At 42.8% G+C, this 20,996-nt stretch overlaps 1 protein-coding gene across 8 annotated transcripts in view; it reads right to left on the bottom strand.

The window, feature by feature from the left end:
- The window catches only part of prdm16 (PR domain containing 16), a 170,817-nt gene that overhangs the window by 2,052 nt on the left and 147,769 nt on the right, over nt 1–20,996 (bottom strand). For 2 of the 8 annotated variants that reach the window (XM_005732990.2, XM_013910838.1), the window contains exons 4-15: nt 19,127–19,267; nt 14,080–14,182; nt 9,746–9,947; nt 9,500–9,665; nt 9,164–9,317; nt 6,949–8,626; nt 6,721–6,808; nt 4,680–4,852; nt 4,501–4,578; nt 4,043–4,212; nt 3,443–3,614; nt 536–793 (exon numbers count right to left, since the gene is read on the bottom strand). In XM_005732990.2, coding sequence (XP_005733047.1) covers nt 536–793; nt 3,443–3,614; nt 4,043–4,212; nt 4,501–4,578; nt 4,680–4,852; nt 6,721–6,808; nt 6,949–8,626; nt 9,164–9,317; nt 9,500–9,665; nt 9,746–9,947; nt 14,080–14,182; nt 19,127–19,267 — 3,383 coding nt within the window. Of the gene's footprint in view, nt 1–535; nt 794–3,442; nt 3,615–4,042; nt 4,213–4,500; nt 4,579–4,679; nt 4,853–6,720; nt 6,809–6,948; nt 8,627–9,163; nt 9,318–9,499; nt 9,666–9,745; nt 9,948–14,079; nt 14,183–15,388; nt 15,696–19,126; nt 19,268–20,996 lie in introns of those variants that run through there. The other 6 variants (XM_013910836.1, XM_013910839.1, XM_013910837.1 and 3 more) reach the window with 6 other exon arrangements.

The following is a 20,996-nucleotide window of genomic DNA, read 5'->3' as shown; positions in this document are numbered from 1 at the left end:
GTCCAAGAGAGAGCCCTCCTCCTCTATACACCTGCACACCGAAGCATGGGTGGATGGAAGAAATAGGGCAGCGTGGATGGGTTGGTTGGAGGATGGATAGAAAAAATTGATGGAAAGATATAAAAAACAGGGATGGAACAGATGGCGAGTTAATTAGGGGAGGGAGAATGTGAAGTGAAGAGAAAAGTAAAGGTATGATTAATAAAAGGGATCAATGGACAGCAGAAATAAAGTGGAAGAAAAGGGTTGAAGAGTTTAAAGAGTAGTTAAAGAAACTAGCCTAATCAAAGCAATTGACTTTGGGTTACATATCTGAGAATCTGTGTAGGGGACATTTTTAGTACATGTGTTATCCCTGTTTGCCATTGTCGATTTACAGTGCTCTTTAGGAAATGCATTAGTTGGATTGTTAAGTATTGCAAATTTTGTTAAAACTCAACATTTGCTGTACATTTTTGTGGTTGTTTGGGATATATTGGGGTAAATCTTGTCAATGAACTTGGACCTTTTCTGCTAATTTAAAACAGACAAATACCTGCGAGTGTGTTCATAGCTCATCGCTAATGGAGCCGCCTCTGCCTCTTCTTCTTCCTCATCCTCCTCATACACTCCTGTTGTGACAGGAGACGGGGACTCGGGCGCCTCGTCGTGCGACTTCTCCGTCAGACTGCCTTCCTCCTCCTCTTCATCGTCACCCTCCACTTCCTCTTCCTCTTCCTCCAGACCCTGGAGACCTAGCTTGGAGTTGGACAAACTGTGGCTGGGAGGGTGCTCCTCCTCAGGCTGGTCTGATCTGCGGAGGGATCAAAGGTCAGAGCAGGGAGGAAATGTTAGAAGTGCGACATCTGAGTTAAAGAGGTTTGAGTCTCCCAAGCCAATCAGGAGGGGCCAGAGGGAAACAATGGGAACACAGAAAAGTTGAATCGTGGTCAGTATAGTGGCCTGGATTTTAGTTAAAAACACATGTAGACAAACCAAATGGGAGTTTGATTTTTTAAAATATGATTTCTAGTGTAAATTCCTGATTTTCTTTTTTTTTTTTTTTAAACTTTTTTTTTACCACAAATGATCAAAATGTAAGATAGAGGCTATGTCCCTCTTGAGCTGGCTGGGCGGCTGTTACCATTTCCTAACCTTTTAACGATCTGACTCATCATGAGTAGCAAGAGAAACAAAAATAATCTAATGACAGCATGTAAAGTCTAACTCCCAAGTCCACACAAACAACATGGGTGCTGACAGTCTGCCTGGACTTTTCCGATGGCCCACAGATGATTAATTGACCCGCTCCTCACAAACAGACCAGGGCATGGTCCACCTCAGACTAAGTCCTCTATGCCCCTCAACGCTTTGTAGTGGTGGAACACAGTTTGCACAACTGAAGGAAGATGATGGCTTGGCTGCAAACAGGCTATCAGCACACTACCATTACGACCTGCCATCTGTACATTTTCCAGCTTGCACCCCAATACCCCCTCCCCCGCTTCCATCACCCCCAGACCACGATGTCATGGCTCATGATATCATTTCCTTTGGGATGGCAAATTTACCCCTTTCATTTTTTGCCACACAGTGGACATTTATCAAATCAGACAGGGTTACCTCTGGGAAGGGGTGCACGGGGACAGGATTGGGTCACGCAGACTGGGTGAGTGAATGTGGGTAGAGGGACTTTGTGAGAGTGGAGGGGGGTTCTTCTCTTTCAGTCTAGATTAAATATCACCATAATCAAATTGCAGCGCTGGCTGGCGGGGAAAAAGTACATGCCTGCGAATGGAGAGAGAAGCGTAGCTCTGACATAGGGGGCCCTGGGTTTTGTCATTTAGTCTAAACACGTCAGTTGGGTGTTTGTGTTAGCAGACTGGGGCTATGGGTACACAGTGAGTGGATAGGGGAAGAGCTCAATCATCAGTGGATCTCTTAGATAAATGCCTCAACCCGAGTCCCCCTTAGGGTCCAAACTGAGAGCTATTGCAGCCCGGTCTCAGATCAGGGAGCAGCTCCAACTCTAGTTTTATCCAAACCTAAAACTCAAGCCAAAGGCGGTGAGTCCTTACACACTGTGGTGGAGCTGAAAATATGCGTGCACACCTATACTCCCTAACTTTTCTCATTCTGTCCCACCCTGTGAGCAGCAGTGCTGCCTCAGCAACTACAGCATCACCAGTTTGGAAACAGGTCAAAGTTTTATACAAAAATAAAGGCTCCCAGGGGCTTTTATTTTGACTGGCCATGATGCTGAAAAGGGAATTTTGAAGGGGGTGGGGAACTGTGATGTGGGGGCAGCTAGGAGTGATTATAGATAGTCATCCATGAATGTGTGTTTGTGTTCAGCATTTGACTTCAGTCACTCAGAGGGAGAATAAACAGCAGGCTGTCTGGTGGGAGGACAGAAAGCACAACACTTAGTCTGAATTACAGATATTAAAATGTCAGACGAGGTTGTTGTGGATGAGACTCGGTATTGATCCCAGATGGCAGAGGGGCTAAACTGCCACTGTGTCTTTTGGACATAATGCATGTTGACAAGAAAAAAGGGGGTGTGGGGGAGAATGAGGAAGTGGCAGGCAGAAAGTGAGACTACCAGAAAGGAATCCAGAATGAGACGAAGGCAGAATCAATGCAAGAGAGCAAACCAGAAAATCGCCCTTCTTTTATTTCCCAAAACACAATTCTTGCCCTTTTCTGTTAACTATAAAAGCCTTTCAGAACTTAAAGCAGGAAGTTTCCATTTTTATGAGGATATTTAAAAAAAAGAAACCTGTTTTTTTTTTGTTTAGTTTTTAAAAAAATAAAAAAAAGTTTTCCTTACTTTATAAGCAAGTTACAAAATTTTTAGAGTGCAGCGAAACGAACAGGGTTAACACTTGTGCTACTGGTCTGCAGGGTATTTAGAACTGAGCATGACATTCACAAACACATTAATTAAACTTTAAACATTAAAGAAACTAAAATGTGTGAAAATTGGTATACTGAACAATTACAGTTATGTTTTACATTTAAAAAATGAAAGGTGAAAAATTAAGAAAACCTTTTGTTTTCATTTATTTTAGTGCAATGGTACTAAGTGTGTTCTAGCCACTAGGGAGCGCTGTGTACCAATTTCATGGGTCTGTACTGTTGATTGCGGGAAGGAGGAAGGCGCTAGAGATGTAGAAGAGCAGCTGTTTACTTTAACTGAACAAACTTTTTGTTTGTTTTTCTGGATTTTCATACCTAAGATTAGATGTCCTAAATAAAGGAGATGCATTACAACATTCCTGACAACATCTGACAAGTTCTTTCTGCTGTAGTTAGGATTAATGTTAAATTCAGGATGAGGTCGGGTGAGAATCTAAGCTTGGCTGAAAAGAGTTAGCCACATGGATGGAAAGTAATCGCTGGAGATCTCTGTGAGAATCATGGTACAAATATAATTTTTGTGAGCGGGTTTTCGTCTTACCTCTTATCCGTGGAGCTGGAGGCCTGGTTCATCTCACTGTTGGAAATGAAGTTGCGGATTTCTGAGAAGTACGAGTCCTCCTTCTCATCTAAAAGTGCATGATTTTCTGGCTCTGAGTTTGGCGAGGAGATGGTCGTTCCTAAGTTGGAAAGCATCCCAGACTGTTGGCTCACTGTTGGGGAAAGAGATGTAGACACACACATCCATATGCATAAAAACACATGGACACACACACACAGACAGTCCACATACCATACCAAGACACACAAGCATCATTAGTGTGATGATCATCGCACAGTTATTTAATTTAGGAAAATATCAGAGGCAAAACACACAATTACTAACATTTAAACACTAAGATCGTGCACAGCTCTCGTGACATTTTTTTGACAAACAGAAAAAAAAATGTTTACAGAAATCTGTGTGGAAGATAAACATGATAGCAAAAAGGTTTTATATAAGTTATGCTCTTACATTTTTCTGACAGTTTTTCAATAACCCATGTGTGAAAATGGATTCAAACAATCAACTAAGCAAACACTTCCTGTTTATTGACTACATTACTAGTTCGCACAGCCATCATTGCAGTTGCAAACTGACCAGGAATGTTCTCGTGCTCGTGCTTCTTGAGATGGCGATCGAGGTTGGTTTGCTGACCAAAGCAGCGGTTGCACAAGTGACACTTGAAGGGTTTCTCCTTGTTATGGATATTGCGGACATGGCGTTGAAGATTGGATGAGATGCTGAATGAACGGTCACAGTATTTACACCTGACGAAGAAGAACAGGGGTATTTAAATGTCAGCTGAAAGTGCAGTAGAGTGAGAAGGGCCCTAAAGATGTATTATTTATCTGCTGAGTTGAGCAAGAAACCACTTAAGGCTCTTGTGATTTGCTTAAAAGTATTCACTTTGTTTTTTTCTCTGAAGTTTCACAGAAAGAGACGTACCAAACAAAGTAAAGGCAGGTTTGAAAAATAGCCGTGACAAAGGGAAATATGTCAACTACGGTATTTCAGAAACTTTCAAGACTCTCTGAATTAAAAATAGAAAGGAATACCTGTAGGGCTGTTCCCCTGTGTGTGTCCGCAAATGTCTGGTGAGATTTGCTGAGCGAGGGAAGATTTTCCCACAGTACCTAGAGCAAAAGGACAATGAGGATGAGTGAGCATACGGCATGGTGCACTTTCACATTTGCACATATTCCACCAACTAGTTTAAATGAAAAGGGGTGCAGACCTGCACGCGTAGCGTTCCTTTCCCTTGCGAAGGATGGCGTCTGAGAGGGAAGGTGGTGGTGAGCGGAAGTTGAACAGCGGATGGGCCGAGTGTTGCAGCGAATTGGGCGGTGCGTCCAGTTTTAGTGCTCCAAAGCCGTCCAGCTTATCTGTCATGTTCTCCATTGCTGACATCTAGGGAATAAGAAGATTTCAAAAAAGTTGAGACATTTTTTGTTTCATGTTTTAAAAACTGGATAAAAATAATTCAACCAGAGTTTGTATTATTTACCGTGTTATGGGTTCAATTATAAAGTTTATAAGGGCAGTTTTAATTTTTTGCACGTAGCGTGTGTTACATCATGATGGCAGCATGTTTATGCGTATTAAAAACAGTAAAGAAAGCACTGAAAACAAAGGGACAATTTAAGAAAGAACAGGGAGTGAGGGAAAGATACAGGGAGGAAGCTTTGAGGAAGCAGCATATCAGAGGTTAGCCTTGTTGTTTGTACTCAAGGCATGTCACCTCCTTGACCTATAACACATTCACAAATGCCCAAGTACTGTTTCTCCAGTGCCCCCCTCTCTGTACAACCTCAGCTTCTACTAATGCTTTGTTCTCTACTTCTTACCTTCTTCTGCCAAAGCTGCTGTTGCAAGCCTGCAAACTGGCTAAATGAGGCATTCAAGAGCCATGACTGGAGCAATACAATATAGTTTGTGATACCCCCAACTGATAGCCGCTTCCCTCCCCCCCTAGAAGCTTGTGAACAAAAGAGGCCAGTTATGTAGGAGTTTATTTGCCAAAAACAGCTTACATCCTTCCTTTTTTTAGTGAATACGGGACGGGAGAGACACAGGGACAGACACTCCGTCTCGATGTGTTTATTCGCAGTCTGAGAACGGGTGCAAGGGGGAGCGGGGTGATTCCGTCATGAGACTGAATTAGAGGTGGCATTGTGTTTGGATCACTGACAGGATCACAGCTGAGACGCTCAAATATGAAAAAAGTTTTTGCAGGGCAGCCTGCGAAAAGTTTGCAATCTACGAGATGATGAGATGAGATTTTAAAGGATGAAAAGGAAATCTGTTTGATGCTTAGAGCCTTGTCATGACATCATGTTTTTAAGATTTTGTACCCGGGTTTAGGGTAATTGAAAAAAGGTACCAATACAAAAAAAAATAAAAAATTCTTGCAATTTACCTTAAAAAAAACCTATGCTGGCTAACGATATGACATCACGCATGTGAGATATGCAAACGCATGTTCATGTGTAAATGTATCTGTCTGCATGTGCACCAGATGTGTGTATTGCAAAGTCACAGTTGATAGAGGACACAGATTTCCAGGTCAGATTAAACCGTTTCCCCAATGAGAGCCCCCCATTCTCCTGGACACAAACACAGGATGTCCTTGACGGACACGGTGTTATTATCTAGCCAGCCAGCCAGGCACAGAGAAAAGAAAAAAAAACTCTGAGGGGTTTGAGTTATTAGCTTGCCTGTGGGCTCCCACTACATGAAACAATGCCACAACTAAGATTAGCGTGGCCAAGAGAGGCAGTCTGTTACAATTCAAATGGTTATTATTCTCTCTTTTATTAATACTATCATTGCTTGTAATCAAGATATGTAGAGGTGGGGAAGGTCTGGGGACAGTGGAACAATGTGACTGATTATCAAAGGGCAGCGATAACAGGCTGTGTCTTCTGAAAAAAGGTAAAGCTGACGAGGTACACAGGCGCCATTCCGTAAACAAAGGAAGAAATCATACAGAACCCTTGAGAAAATAACATCAACACTTTGGAATGATGGCGCTTGGGTCCTATCAATTCAGGTTTAAGCAGCGTGGGAGGCAGGAGTGAGGTATTTTCACATAATACATAGTTTGAAAATAATAGTCAATACTATCTGGGAATAATCAGCTTGTATGCAATACCTGGCGGTCAATTCCCCTGCTTGTTAGTCTCTTGGTGTACTTTCAGTTTAATGTGCACGTAGCATTTACTGTTTCTTAAAAAGAATAGTCTCAAACCAAGCTAGGTCATGTGTGCACTATGTACCTGGGGATGGAAGAGTGGCGGCGAGGGCCGGAGGAACTTGTCCTTCAGAGCTCCTACCGGGTCGAGTAGCTTCCTCTTCTCCACCCTGCTGGACCAATATCAAGGCAGAGGGTTACGTACCAAGGTCAAACTTCATCTAGAATGTCCAACCTCATATTCTTCAATGCATCTACAAAAACGCCTTGATGTTGGTTGTGGAAGTGTCTGGTCTAATCCGGGCTGAAATACCTGTATATGGGGTCCATGAAGAATGCTGAGGGCTTGGCATAGTGCAGTGGTGGTGGCTGGTGTGGCTGTGCCTGGGGCTGCTGGTGCTGGGTGATGGTTGATTGGTGCAAAGACTGTGAATGAGGGTGTGGAAAACCAGATGGAGTTTCATCCTTGATTGAGACCCCTTTTCCACCTCCATAGATGTGGTTCTTTCGATTATGGGGCTCAGCTGGCACACCATTATGACTCCCTCGGCTCCGGCTGCCAATGCTGAGGTCCAATGGCTGTTCTTCACTGCTAGATATTGCTAAATGTCCACTACTGCTCCCAGTACTATTGTTGGGGTTTGAGGTGTTTGTTGGTGTTGAAGGAGCTATCTTGGCCTCCTTGGGTTTCGTGGTGAGATCGAACGGTGATTCTGCTGTGGGAGCAGGAGCTGCCGGGGAACTAGAAACCATTTTGTGCAGTTGCTCACGAGGTGACTTGGGCTCTGCTTTAAAAAACATGCTAGGATTGAGAGCACCTCGATCAGCACTAAAAGGGTAGAGGGAGTTGTGGAAGTTGGGCAGGAACTGGAAGGGAAACATGGAATGATAGGGCAGTGGACCCATCTTCTTCTCCTGATGAAGTCCAATCAAACCTGGACCAAAATATTTCTCTGCAATAGAAGCGATGGCTTTTATGGAATCAGTGGTGGCTGCATTGGAATTTGTGGTGGTTGTGGGCGGGAGGGCTTGCTCATCGGGTGGGGGGAAGAAGGAGTGTTGCGATGCAGAAGCAAGAAACGGACGATCAATCGACAGGTTCCCTGAACTAGACATGGCTGATATCAATGCACGGTTTGTGTCTTCTAACTGGTGTGCCTCTTGGCTTGATATAGTGCCAGACGGCTTCCTTCTTTTACCACTTCTCTCACGCTCACTCTCTCCATCACTTTCCAGGTCAGAGCCGTCCCCTGAAGCAGTACCTGTGGTGGTGTCCAGATCTGTCCCACTTGTGGTATTGACATCTTCAAGGTCACTACCGTCAGACATATCTGCCATCTTTGATTTTGGTTTGGCTTCTCCACTAGAAGACAAATCCAGTTTATTCTCCTTCTCTTTGTCTTCGTGCTGACTCAAACTGTTAACACCATTGCCATTTGTGGAACTAACTAGAGACAATGGAGGAGCATCTAGAGGACTCTGAGGCAGCTTCACCTCCTGACTGCTGCTCAGCGGGCTCTTTATCAGTGGACTGGCCGGTAATAAGGGAGGTCGTGGATATAGCGATGGGGGAAAAATACCTGGGAAACCATGTGGGAGGGATGGGAAGCCGTGGGGTCCTGGGGAGAAGGGCAAGCCAGCATGAGGATGAGGTCGGGAAGGAAAGTAGTCAGTGAAGCCTAAACCTGACTGGTTTAAACCAGAAAGGTGGGGATGGTGGGACTTAGCCTTAGCCATGATTGGGCTGGAGCTCATGGGGATGCCAGGGTTGAACATCCCTGCTGGAGAGCCATAATGGTTTTTGCCCTCACAGAAGCGACGGTGCTTGTTGAGGGAGGAGGTAGTGCTGAACAACTGCCCACAGTCTTTACATTTGATCTGGGTGCGGCAGTCAGCATGCATACGCTTGTGGCGACAGAGGTTGGAGAACTGGGTGTAGGATTTGTGGCACACCTCGCCTGGGGGAACAAAAAGATGCAGCCCACCAGGGCCTAGTTAAACCAGTTTTAACACTGTCTCTAACTTTGTATACCAAAGCAACAGTAACATGAACATTTGAATGTAAACGGCTGTTGAAAAAAAGGTTTTAGGAAAGGAAGGAGCTGGTTCGTATGGACAGGATAACTTACACAATCTGAAAAAAAGTGGTCTTGATTTAGTTTGTATATATTTTACTTCCAAATAATTACTGCACACATGTAACAGATAAAATAAATAAAATACATATGTGAGGGCTGTTTTTTTCCCCCTTACTGTAAAACACTCCATTTCCAATTTAAGGTCTGTCATGTTGTTTTAAGTTTGACAAAAAAGAGCTTAGGTAACCAGATCAAATCTATTATTCACATTGTATAATGAAATTTATTGCAGGGCAAATACGACCTTTGTGCCTGCAAACAAGCTGGTGTACATAGAAAAAAAAGAGAGACTGGATAATGAGTGAGGTTAAACGAGGTAGGAAAAAAAAGTCTCAAATAAATAAATTGTTATGAAAAAGGTGATCATTAACTTCCGAAGCCCTTACTTACAGCTAAAGGGTTTGACACTACTGTGGATGTGCTTATGCTGCTTGAGGCCTGACGAGGTGGCAAAGGTCTTGCCACATTCAGGGCATGTGTGAGCGCGGGCCCCCACGTGTTGAGAGCGGATGTGACGCTGAAGGTTACTGGGATCTGTGAACACCTGAAATTTAAAACAAGTGTATAAAAAAAAAAATGCAAGGTATGCCATGACTAACAATGCTAAAAAAATTACACAAAATTCCCCTTTTTGTATTTTGTAAAAACATAAGCAGACTTTTCATTTCTTTGTCTTCTTAAAGAACTACTAACAGATAAAGCCTGTGTGTCCTGTGCACAACTTACGTGGCGGGTATGCTGTACCTTATCACAGTTTTCACACTCAAAGCGCTTGCCACTGTCATGTGACATCTGGTGACGGATGAGGTTGGACTTCCAGTTGAAGGCTTTGGGGCACTGGTCGCACTTGTACTCCCTCTCTTCTGTGTGAACTATCATGTGTTGTCCCAGACTTGATTGAGAAAACACAAACTCATCAGCAAATCAGTCAATGAATCACATTTGTAGCACAATGAATGGGCTGAACTTCACCTGTACTCATTGGGAAAGATCTTCTCACAGTCTTTACACTCATGGACAGGATCATCGCTGTCCTCACGTTCCTGTTTGAAGTCGTCTCTTAGTGCGTCAAAGATGGAGCCAGCACTGGAGCATGAATACTTCTGATGCCGCCGCAGCTCAAGTGTTGAGGAGAACAGCTCATCACAGTCTTCACAGCGGTACATCTGCTCGTCTGCATGCAAACACACCCATACACAAGGGTTTGTTTAGCCACAACGCAGCTTTCTATATGTATAATACATCAAACATGTACGTAACTAAGAGATATGTATTTAAAAAAAACATTTCTCGTCATAACCTTTTCCGAAGTTTCACTATTGATGTAGGAATTCTTAAGTAAATAGAAATGATTAATAATTAGTTTTTGTAACTTTGTAACTTTTGTAACTTTGTCAAATTGTCAACATTTTAATTACAAGCTAAGACCACCTACAAGCAGCGCTAATCGCTGACATTTAATTGTGCTTTTATTCTGTGCAAAAAATACAACATTTTTCGCTATCAGATTCAACACACTATCAAAATGTGCAATGCAAAATAAGCTTATTTGCATCTTAGTATGCCAACTCATGTTGGCAGAGATGTAGAACCAATTGTCTAAAATGTATAGAAAGATAAAAACTGATAATAGCACTCAGCAAAAAGAAGAATCTCATCTTGTTTTGTGTTTCAGTCGCAGCTGTATAGACAGGTTTAACAAATGGTAAAAACAACCCCATAAAATGGAAATCAATTAGCAGTGAAATGTAACCGTCATTAATACTGTTAATTACTTGTTAAAACAAGTGTTTGCTTTAGAGTGTTGGTGTAATAGCACACAGAGGAAACAATAGGGGCTGGTCTTCCCCTTCCATGTTGATAACCTTTACAATACTTCTCACCAACAAGGTCAAATGCATAAAACTCGGACCAGCTCTTTCAATAGCAAGTTCCTGAGTCCGACGCCAAGTTCAACAGATCAGGGGAAAGCCCAGCGGAGTGTCTGTGTGCAAATGCATAAACAAGTGTACACGTGTGTGTGTGCGCACGCACGAGTGTGTGTGTGTGTGTGTGTAAGTGTGCTTATGTTTCCAAAATGAGCCAAAATGAACAGAGGTAAGCAGGGCCACGGTGGCGCCGACCCCATGGTGATTTCAGCGCCAACCTGCCATTCCCTCTTTGGCATGACCCAAGCAGCCAGCGTCTGAGTCGGCCCCCCAGGTGTCCCAACATGCCACACACACCCATCCATCAATTCAAGCTGTACTAAATGAGTTTATCCAAAATGACTTACAGTGCATGGCTCACCTGCTTTCTACTGCATGTGGCCGTTTATCCAGCTGGAACTTCTTGGACACATTAAAAGGGCATTAGTGTAGCAACATCAATGTGTCTAACCTTGGGGAGAAGGATAAATGACCTTCTGGTCAATGGACCATTACACAGAGCTCAAACACTAAACTAACTAGCCACTTTGACACCACTGTGTGGACGTATTTCACAGGGAGCGAGCATTTTACTGTGAGAGGGTTGGGTATGATTGCCTCTGCAGCACAAACAACTCAAAATAATTTTTGTCTGCGACATTTAAGATTGGAAAATATTTTGGACAAAAAATAAAATTAAATAAAGACATGGTTCATATACAGCAAGGACCTTCAAGTACCCTCTAGGAAAAAGGAACACAAGTAATAAAAGATGAAAGGAAACACCTAAAAGGACACTCAGGTGCGTGCGTGAATGTTAGGATGCACATATGCAAAGGTACTTGCATGTGCATTTCGGTGTGCCTGTGTTTTTTCAGCAAGTCTGCCTTGTGTGGGTTTTGTGGAGGGGGGTGGGGAGGTTAAAGTGGAGACTAATAGCTCTCTGGGAGACGAAGGGAGTCACAATTATGTGCAGTTTAGCAGCTAATCTGGGAGCATGGGTGAGGTCTCAGGGGACTCCTCAAGTCCTCCACTTCAAATTCCTTCTCCGATAAGCTGGACACAGAGAACAGAGCTGCGCTGCCAAACTCCTGCTCAACCCCACTGCCTCACTCCCTTGCTCGCACAAATGCAGGGAGACAGGAAAAACAAATCAGATGCGATCATCACAACGGTGAAATGACTTTGAAACGCTGCTCATCCTTCTAATTCAGTGTTGCTGATTCACATATGACACTAAACCATCTGTATGTTACATGTTCTTTTCTGTGTGCCTTCAGCTCTCTCTTACACAACACACAAAGCCAAATACTTTGGCCCTGACACAGACATTTTGGCAGGTGAAATTTTCTCTCTGTCTGCCTCCCTCATGCGCATACTTACAGGCAGATGAATTCAACAAATCATGTATAAGCGTGCTCCATCTTTGACACACTCCTACAACATGTCAATCTGCTTCTTTTCAATAATATAGCTTTCTTTGCTCCTGTATCCCCCCTCCCTCCCCTTCATCTTTGGCACGGAGACCTGTGCATAAACTGTGCATCATGCAGGGTAGTGGTGGGGAGCTGGTGAACTGCACAGCATCTCACGAACATCTTGTTCTCCCTCCACAATTTTCTAATCAATGACAAGTAACAGTAATCAGATTTTCTTTTTTTCATCTGTGGTTCCAGAAAGACTGGAAACACAACAAAACAATGTTACCTGACAACAGCACTTCGGCACAATAAGTCCAAGATGTTTAAAGAAAACGCAGCGGAACTACGGACCCTTTTCCGCTTAAGTAAAGTTTGAAAGAAAAGTGAACAGCTGTCCAAGTTAGATTACGAGATAAAATATTGGACATATTCAGTCTGACATAGGCGGGCACGGTTGAAAGGCAGTGAGTACAGTGAATCAGGTTACCCAGTCAGAGAGGAGAAGGGTGGATGAGAGCACCTAGAAATGTGACGCACTTTGAAATGTGAGCCAATTTCAAGAGGACAGTGTAAAAGAAGGTGTAACGAAGCACTTACGGCACAAGATCTAAAGAAAGGGTCATAATAAAATACACAGAAATGTATTAAAAGAAAGAAAGAAAGAAAGAAAGAAAGAAAGGGAACGATTTTATTTATATTGTGTATAATCTTTAACTAATTCAACAATGAGACTAAAAAAGCTTCAAGCTCTAGCATATTCAATTAACTGACAGGTAATTTTTCAATCTCAAAATTGCTTCTGATCATACCTGATCTGCTTTGTAGCTTTCTCTTCATTATTTTTAAGCACTAATTAAATTACACACCGAAACAACTTAAACAGGTTAGACAGAGGCATCTCTCCCCCTTTCTTTTCAGTCGGAACACGGGATTCCCAGGGGTTGAAATCGCTACAGAGAAGTCGCTTCGACGCACGGAGAAACGCCAGGCAGGCAGAGTGAGCGAACATAAATATACAATGCCATCTCAATGGAAACTCCTGATTAGACTGTTTTGCTGAACACCAATACAATGGCAGGCTGCTGAGGTGGGGGGACTGGAAAAGAAGTCAATGAACAATCCATCAGAAAGGCCGACTGCCTAAAAAACCGCTGTAACGGAAACCTCATACCTATATATCCAAGTTTGACCGAGGAAGTAGACTGTAAACCGTCTCAAACCAACAGCCTTCTTAAAGTTGCACACCGGGGAGACACTAATTAAACTCATGACTTGCAATTTTCACCCTATTGTTTATTTATTTTCATTTTTAGGATGGTAATAGTGTTCTGATGCCAGTCCGTTTTATGGTGATTTCCTTACATTTCCAGCACTAAGGTGTTTGTTTGAAGGTTTTCACTCTGATGAAGACCTGAGGTGGTTGAAACGAGTCAACGTTTTAACTAATATTTCCCGACTAAATGCCATTAATCCATCTCCTCCTCTTGCTCCACCTATGAACGTTTTTTTCTCCCTTTGCTCCCATAATGTGTTCTTAATAATATGCACGGCTACCGAGTAATTTCTGTTTGATCTTAGCTTTCCGTCAACAGAAAATTTCTACTCGCATAGGATGGAATATGACAAGTGCCAATTGACGCCCTAATACAGCGTTTCAGGCAAAGAGGCCCATTATATTGCAGCATTGTAAAAGAGCACAATTCAGACCAGACTCTTACGGGTATCCTTTCTATATTGGCAAGCCTATTTTAAATGACAGATCCAAAACGGCCTTCAACCATATGCTTTAATGCGGGATTTAATTCCATCCTGGAAATTTATGGTTCGAATAATTCACATTTCTTGAGTAGGGAAAAAATCTTGGAGGGAGAAGTGGTGTCTTTTCCCCCAGTTATGGAGTGTGTTGACCGCGAAAGCGGCACAGGATGCAGGTTGGAGTTTGTTTAAAACGTGCGCTAATGACGCGCATTAATCTTACCTTGTAGGTTGGGTGCCATGGATCCCTCAGGGAAAATACCGTCCTTCATATACACTAAGAGCTCCTCCCCTGCTTCAATGTCCCGGACAGCTTTATAATAAATCTGAAGAGAGAGAGAGAGAGAGAAAGGCAAGGGAGACTTTAACTTAGGTCAGGAAAGGATTAATAAGTCTGGCCCCCTATATATTTACTGTCGCAGCTCAGGGCCCGCGTGAAACCCAATATTATTCTAATAATATGGCTGGTAACGGGGGTATTACAAATATATAAAGTAAGATACATTATCCTCCTATTGGAACATAATTGATTCTGATCTGTTCACGACATTAAACAATTCATTTTACTAACATAACCCCCCTCCTTTTATTTCACAACACAATCAGCTGTTTGTTTAATTGCAAATTTACCCGAACTTTGTGAAATAAAACGAACGGAAATACGTAAATGTTGGTTTCTGTTACAGATGGAAACGTGATCTGCACTCTTGTTAAAAAAATAAATAAACACCCGAAAGAATTATATAAGAAATCCAGACAAACGCATTTGTTACAAAAAAATGTCATAGCAAAAATAAACAGCCCCGCTTCTGTTGTGCGTTTTTGTTTTACAGCTGCAGCAAACCGGGAAATGTCGGGTCTTTAACTGCACGCGGCAAATCACTTTATTGAGGTCATTTGACAAGTGTGCTCGGACATAATTTACTGCTGGACACTTGGGTTTCATTTTTTCCCAGTTTTCGTTCAATACAACAGAAATCGGATTCAAGTTGAAGTATTTAAAGGTAAGTCAGAGCCGAGGCCTAAACCAACAGTACAGGAAACCAAGCTGAGCTTAAATCTCGATTCACAAAATACAAATAAAGAAATAAATAAATTATAAAGATGATAATTAACATTCAAAGTTTTTTTTTTAAATAATCATCTTTAAATGGCACTTCTTTACATGTTGCAGCTCTGTGCATCCCAATTATTATGACACAGCGCAAACAACTTCAGGCGTGATCTGTGAACGCATGGGGGCGCTCTGCACCAGCTGTACACTGTCACCACAACAAGACGGACAGAAGCACTCTTTCACACATACACACACAAACATACAGAGAGGCTGGGAAAGTAACTTTTAAGACTTAGCGCTCGTCAGATGAGAGAGAGGAGACAAAGAGCAAAGGCCTAAAATCAACGAAAACTACACGCATTATTATTTTTATTATTATTATTATTATTATTATTTTTATTATTATTATTATTATTACAGCGTATTATATTTAACACAAATAGGCTACTGTCTCTCTATGCTTTTTCGACCTGACCTTTCTTTTCTCCGTGAGACGGAACAGTTGAGAAAGTTGCGCGGCGCTGCGGAGAGCCTCCAGCTGCAGTAGCACTTCAGTCCCGGTGGAGTTGGCGACACAACCCATAGTAGGTCTGCCCGAGATGGACCGGGGCGCTAGAGCGCACAAGGCCGGGGAGAAGGGGTCGCGGGTCGGTCGGGAAGAGCTGCAGACGGTCGGTGATCGCTCCGTTTGGTTGGATGAAGCCTGACGCTCCTCTCCTGGGTTACTCTCTAATCTAGTCAGTGAGCGCGTCTTTGATGATGATGATGAGTCTCTCCCTCACTCTTTCTCTCTCTCTCTCTCTCTCTCTCTCTCTTTCTGACTCTCTCTCTCTCTCTCATTAGTGATTCCCTGTTGCCCCTTAGTGCTCTCTCGGTTACCCGTCGGCCACTCCTCCTCGTCTTATCTCCAGCCAAAAGGATTGAGGGATCTGCGGCACAGACCCCTCCCCGCATCTCCGATCCCAGCCGCCGCTTTGGCCGCTTGATAAATCTACTATTGATGTAAATAATAGATAAAGCAGCCTGACAGACTCGCAGTCATTCTGTCGGTCACTCTAACACACAAACACACACAGACACCCACACTATAGGCCGAACACATGCTTAAACAAGCAAATAGACACACAGACACACAGCAGGCCTTTTTATTTATTTATTTATTTATTTATTTTCTTAGTTTAAGTTTTGCTTCGTGCTTCACTTTTGTGGTCTGAGCATAATCTCATTGCCTCTTAGATTTTTTTTAATCTAAAAGAAAAAAAGAAGAATTGTTGAAGAAAAGAAAATTTGACAGAATTGAATGGTTTAAGATCGCATTTTAATAAAACATAAAAAAAATAGAATTTCGATTTTTATGAGGCTTGTGTGACGTCGTAAAGTTATTTTGACGAAAAAAATATATCGATTACGGATATTGCTACTGAATTATTTTTCAAATATTTATTAAATCGTATTTACAGCGGGTAAACAAAACAAATAAAACCCGTTCAGACACGAGTGTGGGCACTGAGGTAAAAAACAATGAACAGCGTCGCAATATCCCTAAAAGTCCTTTTTTTATTTTCTATTTTTTATGCTTAATTTATGTTGCAGCCCTTTTATGTGTAGTTTAATTTATGATATTAATGACACATCTTCCCGGTTTTATGTCAAGATTATTAATTGCAACATTATCAGAAAATATTACACTTTTTTTCCTTTCAAAGAATACAAGTCAGTTAATAATTAAGAGGGTTTAATTACATTCTTAATTAATATTTGGATGTCTAATTTGAATATTTCTTTTGCCTTTTCTCTTACTCGGTCTCTCTTTCTCTCTCTCTCTCTCTCTCTCTCTCTCTGTGTGTGTGTGTCCTACAGTAAGGTCTGATCACATAGACTTGTCTTGACCTCTTCCCATCTCTGTCCAGTGTTCAGCAGACAGATGCCTCATCGATCAATGCCAGCCATAGGGGTCCACAACAATCCCCTACTGTGGCCTAATACACATGCACGCACACACACACACACACACACACACACACACACACACACACACACACACTTGCACATGCACGCTTGTCTCTATGAATTGATGGATCCGTCCAGGGGTAGAAGGGCAGATCAAACAGCACTGGAAAGGGCTTCACTCCAAAACACAAAAGATGAAAAGTTGACAAGAAGGTGGACAAGGTTCATCTTTTCCTTAAACCCCCCATCAGCTACCCACCCATCTCACATGCCACTCATAGCTCTCTCAGCTGTTTCCACCTCTCAGTGCAACTTGGCCTTCGAAAAAGTGAATGGGCATACTTGCAAACCCATTTTGACCAATTGTTTGGGGTTATAAATGAATGAGAACAATCTCACTTAGGTGCACGTACACACAGAGGCACACATTTTGGATGGATTTTAACTGAGAAGAATGTAATTGATACAGTTGTCTGCAGATGCTTACACAGAGAGCCACATTCAATCCGAATGGAAAAAAAAAAGAAAAAAAAGAAATCCACAATACTTTGAATGAAACTCGTGGAATCACCTGACAGAATGGTAACAAATCTATAAAAACAATGCCAAATTAATGCACGGCCACAAATGTCTGAATTATGATCAGTCATGCACACATTTGTTCATCTTGCATCATTAATGACAAACAACCCCATAACTTCTCCTCTTGCTCTTTAAAAGGTTACTGCCTGCATTTGAATTTGCCTAGTGTGCACATATTTCCATAAACTCATGTATTGTGCATGCAGTTATAAAAAACGAAAGAAAGAAAAAAGAAAAATCAGTGAATGGTCTCTTAAATTATACATTTTAGCACTGAGTGGCTGCACATAAGTGTGTGTGTGAGTGTGTGAGTGTGCGTGTTTGTGTTGTGTTTGTAAATAAATGATAGGGTCATACCTGCGAGCCACTACACCAAACAACTGGGCAAGCAAACAAAAGCAAAAGCCGTTCGCTAAGTACAAACAACTGCAAAACACATCAAAAAGCAATCGTGCACGTGGCCTTTTCGTGGTCCGATAATTCTCCACAATTTTCTCTGGTGCCCTGATTCTTTCTTTGACATTGTGTGGCAGTGGCAGGGGGCACTGATGTGAAAATCTTAAAAGGATTAGGCGGGCTGGTGTTGCCAGCCAATTGGTGCTTGTCAATCTCGGAGGCCCCCGTGCGTTCAGTCTCTTACGCCTGGTACCAAGCCCCCTTTCTCTCTATCGGTCAGACTTAATGTCTGAAGCTTAAATGGACACACCAGCCTGTCCCCTTGGTGTGACAGGGTGACAGGTGGCAGATCAAGACACCAGGATAGAGAAAGGAGACAGAGTCGGCAAGAAACAGGCGGCTGGAGACGGAGTCAGGAAGGGCCGCGTAGGCAGGGATTAGAAAACAAATGAGAGCGGAGTGACGAGAATGTGGAAACACGCAGACGAATCATACGGGCGGATCTGGCTACTGTCATGCTGCTTAGCTTCTGGTGTCATCTCACTTAAGATTCCCATCCTCGGTTCTTCTTTGGAAGCAGATTGAATTGACAGTGAAATGCGTATTAAATAATAGCACCAGTATTTAATTTGCAGAAACTGGGACAAGAGTCAGCAGAGCAAAATGTAGCAAAAAGAAAAAGAAAAACTGTCTCTGTGTTATAAACAGAAATGGAGAATTATGCTAATACGTTGCAGCAGTGTAAGTTGTGGTACACACATTGCATGGGGTTAGGGTTAGGGCCTAGTTAAGCAGTTGGGGTTTTATAGGCAATGGCTGGGCATCTTTCCAAAAGGATCCGATACAGCTTGCTTAGGTTTGAGAGAGAAAGAGAGAGCGAGAAGGGGGTGGTGGGTGGGGGTGTTTGGGTGATAAGAAGCAAAAAGAGAAACTGCTGCCGCCACAGAAGAAGACTGCGCTTTGGATAACGGTTATTATGGGACTCAGGAGTGTCAGACTATTCCTCAGCCTCTTTACATGGGTCAGTTCTTAACAGCACTGGCAACCATCCCAGCCACAGACACACAATGGAGCCATTCCTTGGTCATTACTAGCACACACGTTTCTCCAGTGCACACACACAAAAACACTCATTCACACACATCAAGCCAGCATTTACTCTTAGTAGACGGGAAGGAATAACTGCCGCCCCCCACTCATCTCGGCCTATTTCTGACAGTGTGGTGCGACTTCCTTCGTATCTGGACTACGGATTCAACTTGGACAATGTTGTCATGGCACTCACCTGGTCTCCTGTGAGATGACAGGCGGCGAGGTTCTGCTCCTCAAATGACGGGGCAGAGCGGACGTATTTGAGCCAGCTGTTGCCGGCGGCATCTGGTCCCGTGTCCAGTGCAAACTTCACGTTGCCCATGTCATCCACCACCTGTTGAAAAGCAACAGGTTAGATATTAAAAAATAAAAAACAGACTTTTTCAATGACTATTCAATTGACTTGATTTAATCAAGTGATTTTTAGTGTAGTTATGCAGTTGGTGTGTTTACATGGATTAAATATTTGTGTGTGGGCCAAGGGTTTGATGTCATTTAACTTTAAGGTACACAGAGCTAACATGTCAGTGGGTGTTAGGGCCATCTAACCTTGTCAATCCCAACAACAAGAAGAGGAAAGAGGGAAAAGAGGAGGGAGTACACAAACGGCGGTGTCTTTTACTTGTCTAAAGACTTTCCCTGGCACATATTGATCACCCTTTGTAACCCCTGCAGACCCTTGAGACTCCAAGAGTGGGTTTCATGTTACCTGCTTTCACAGAGAATGAAGGAGGATGGAGGTAGTGGTGGAGCAGGAAGAGGAGGAGCAGAAGAAGAGAAGAGGGGCTCATTGTGAAGTGAAGAGTGAGGAGGAAAACCAGGAGCGACTAACCATGCTTTATAGCTTTATAGCTTTATAGCAATGAGAAATAAAGGCTCCCAATCTAAACTGATTCCTGAAGTAAAATGCAAAATAATGACAATTTTGGAAAGACAGCAATTTTGCAATAAAACTCTCATTTCTTTTTATATTAGACAGAAATTTGCGCATATATGAAGCAGAACCAGAAATTGCAGGAATCTTTGGTGGTGGAAATTTGTGTTTGCTTGGTGAAGTTGGTCGGTTCTGGGAAATCTGGAGCTGGCAGAAACTACCGGGCTCTTCTCCACATAGCTGATGTGATACTGAGCCTGTGTGAATCCTCCAGGAAGACCTGGCCTGAGACTGAGCAACTCCTCTAATTACAACCACCAATCAGCCTGGCTTGAGTTCAGCCCTGACTTCTAGTATGACACGGTGCACTTTTAATCACAGTCAAATGCCTGCTGAAGGAAATCGAGGTGTGATGGAGAAGAACCAACAAACCCTCTGACATTTTTAGATGTGCAAGGTTCGCGAACTTCTCTAACTGCCTGCTTTTCTAAAGCCATGCTCATGTTTTTTCCCCTCCAGCTCGTAAAGTGTGAAGGCCTATGTTCTTGTTGTTGAATGCATGCGGAAGGTGTATTTTTATGGGCGGGGGTGCAGGTGCCAAGTCTGGTGAGTAAATATGTAAAGGGTCTGGATGGAGGTGTGGAAGAAACGCCATGTGATGTGCGTGCTTGTACAAATACGGCAACTGTTTTAGGCGAATGCACGTATGCACGGCTAAGGCAACAGCTTCATGTAACAGCATTGCCGTGCTACTTTCAAGCCAAGGTGTGAGTTTACCGAAGTAACTACAGTAACTGCGCCTTCTTTAGAACAATGATGCCTGTTAGCGCCTTGGCTGAAAATACATATTAAAACCTAAAGGTGTTTGAAAACGCCGTTCAGCGAGGCTAGAACGAAAGCTGCAGCTGCTGGTTGTGTGTTGTGTGTTTGTAAGAGTGTGGAAAGAGACAGTTTACTGCAAATCGGTTGCTTCTATGCATTCTCAGATATTCAAAAGCCCTATATATATATACATAATCATGTCAACTGAACAAGCCAATGAAAAAATCTTCTCTATTCCTCATGCTCCTCAGATCTACAGCTACTGTCTCCTCACTGTGCACTTTAAAGTCCAAGCACTTGGCCTGACAAAGGCAAGGCCTTCATTTTGTGTGTGAAAGCAGTCAGTGACATGCTCACACACACACAC

Source organism: Pundamilia nyererei, unplaced genomic scaffold (assembly GCF_000239375.1).
Source record: "Pundamilia nyererei isolate P.nyererei 1_Seehausen unplaced genomic scaffold, PunNye1.0 scaffold00049, whole genome shotgun sequence".
Classification (NCBI taxonomy): Eukaryota; Metazoa; Chordata; class Actinopteri; order Cichliformes; family Cichlidae; genus Pundamilia; species Pundamilia nyererei.
This window is presented reverse-complemented; position numbering and strand designations above follow the sequence as displayed.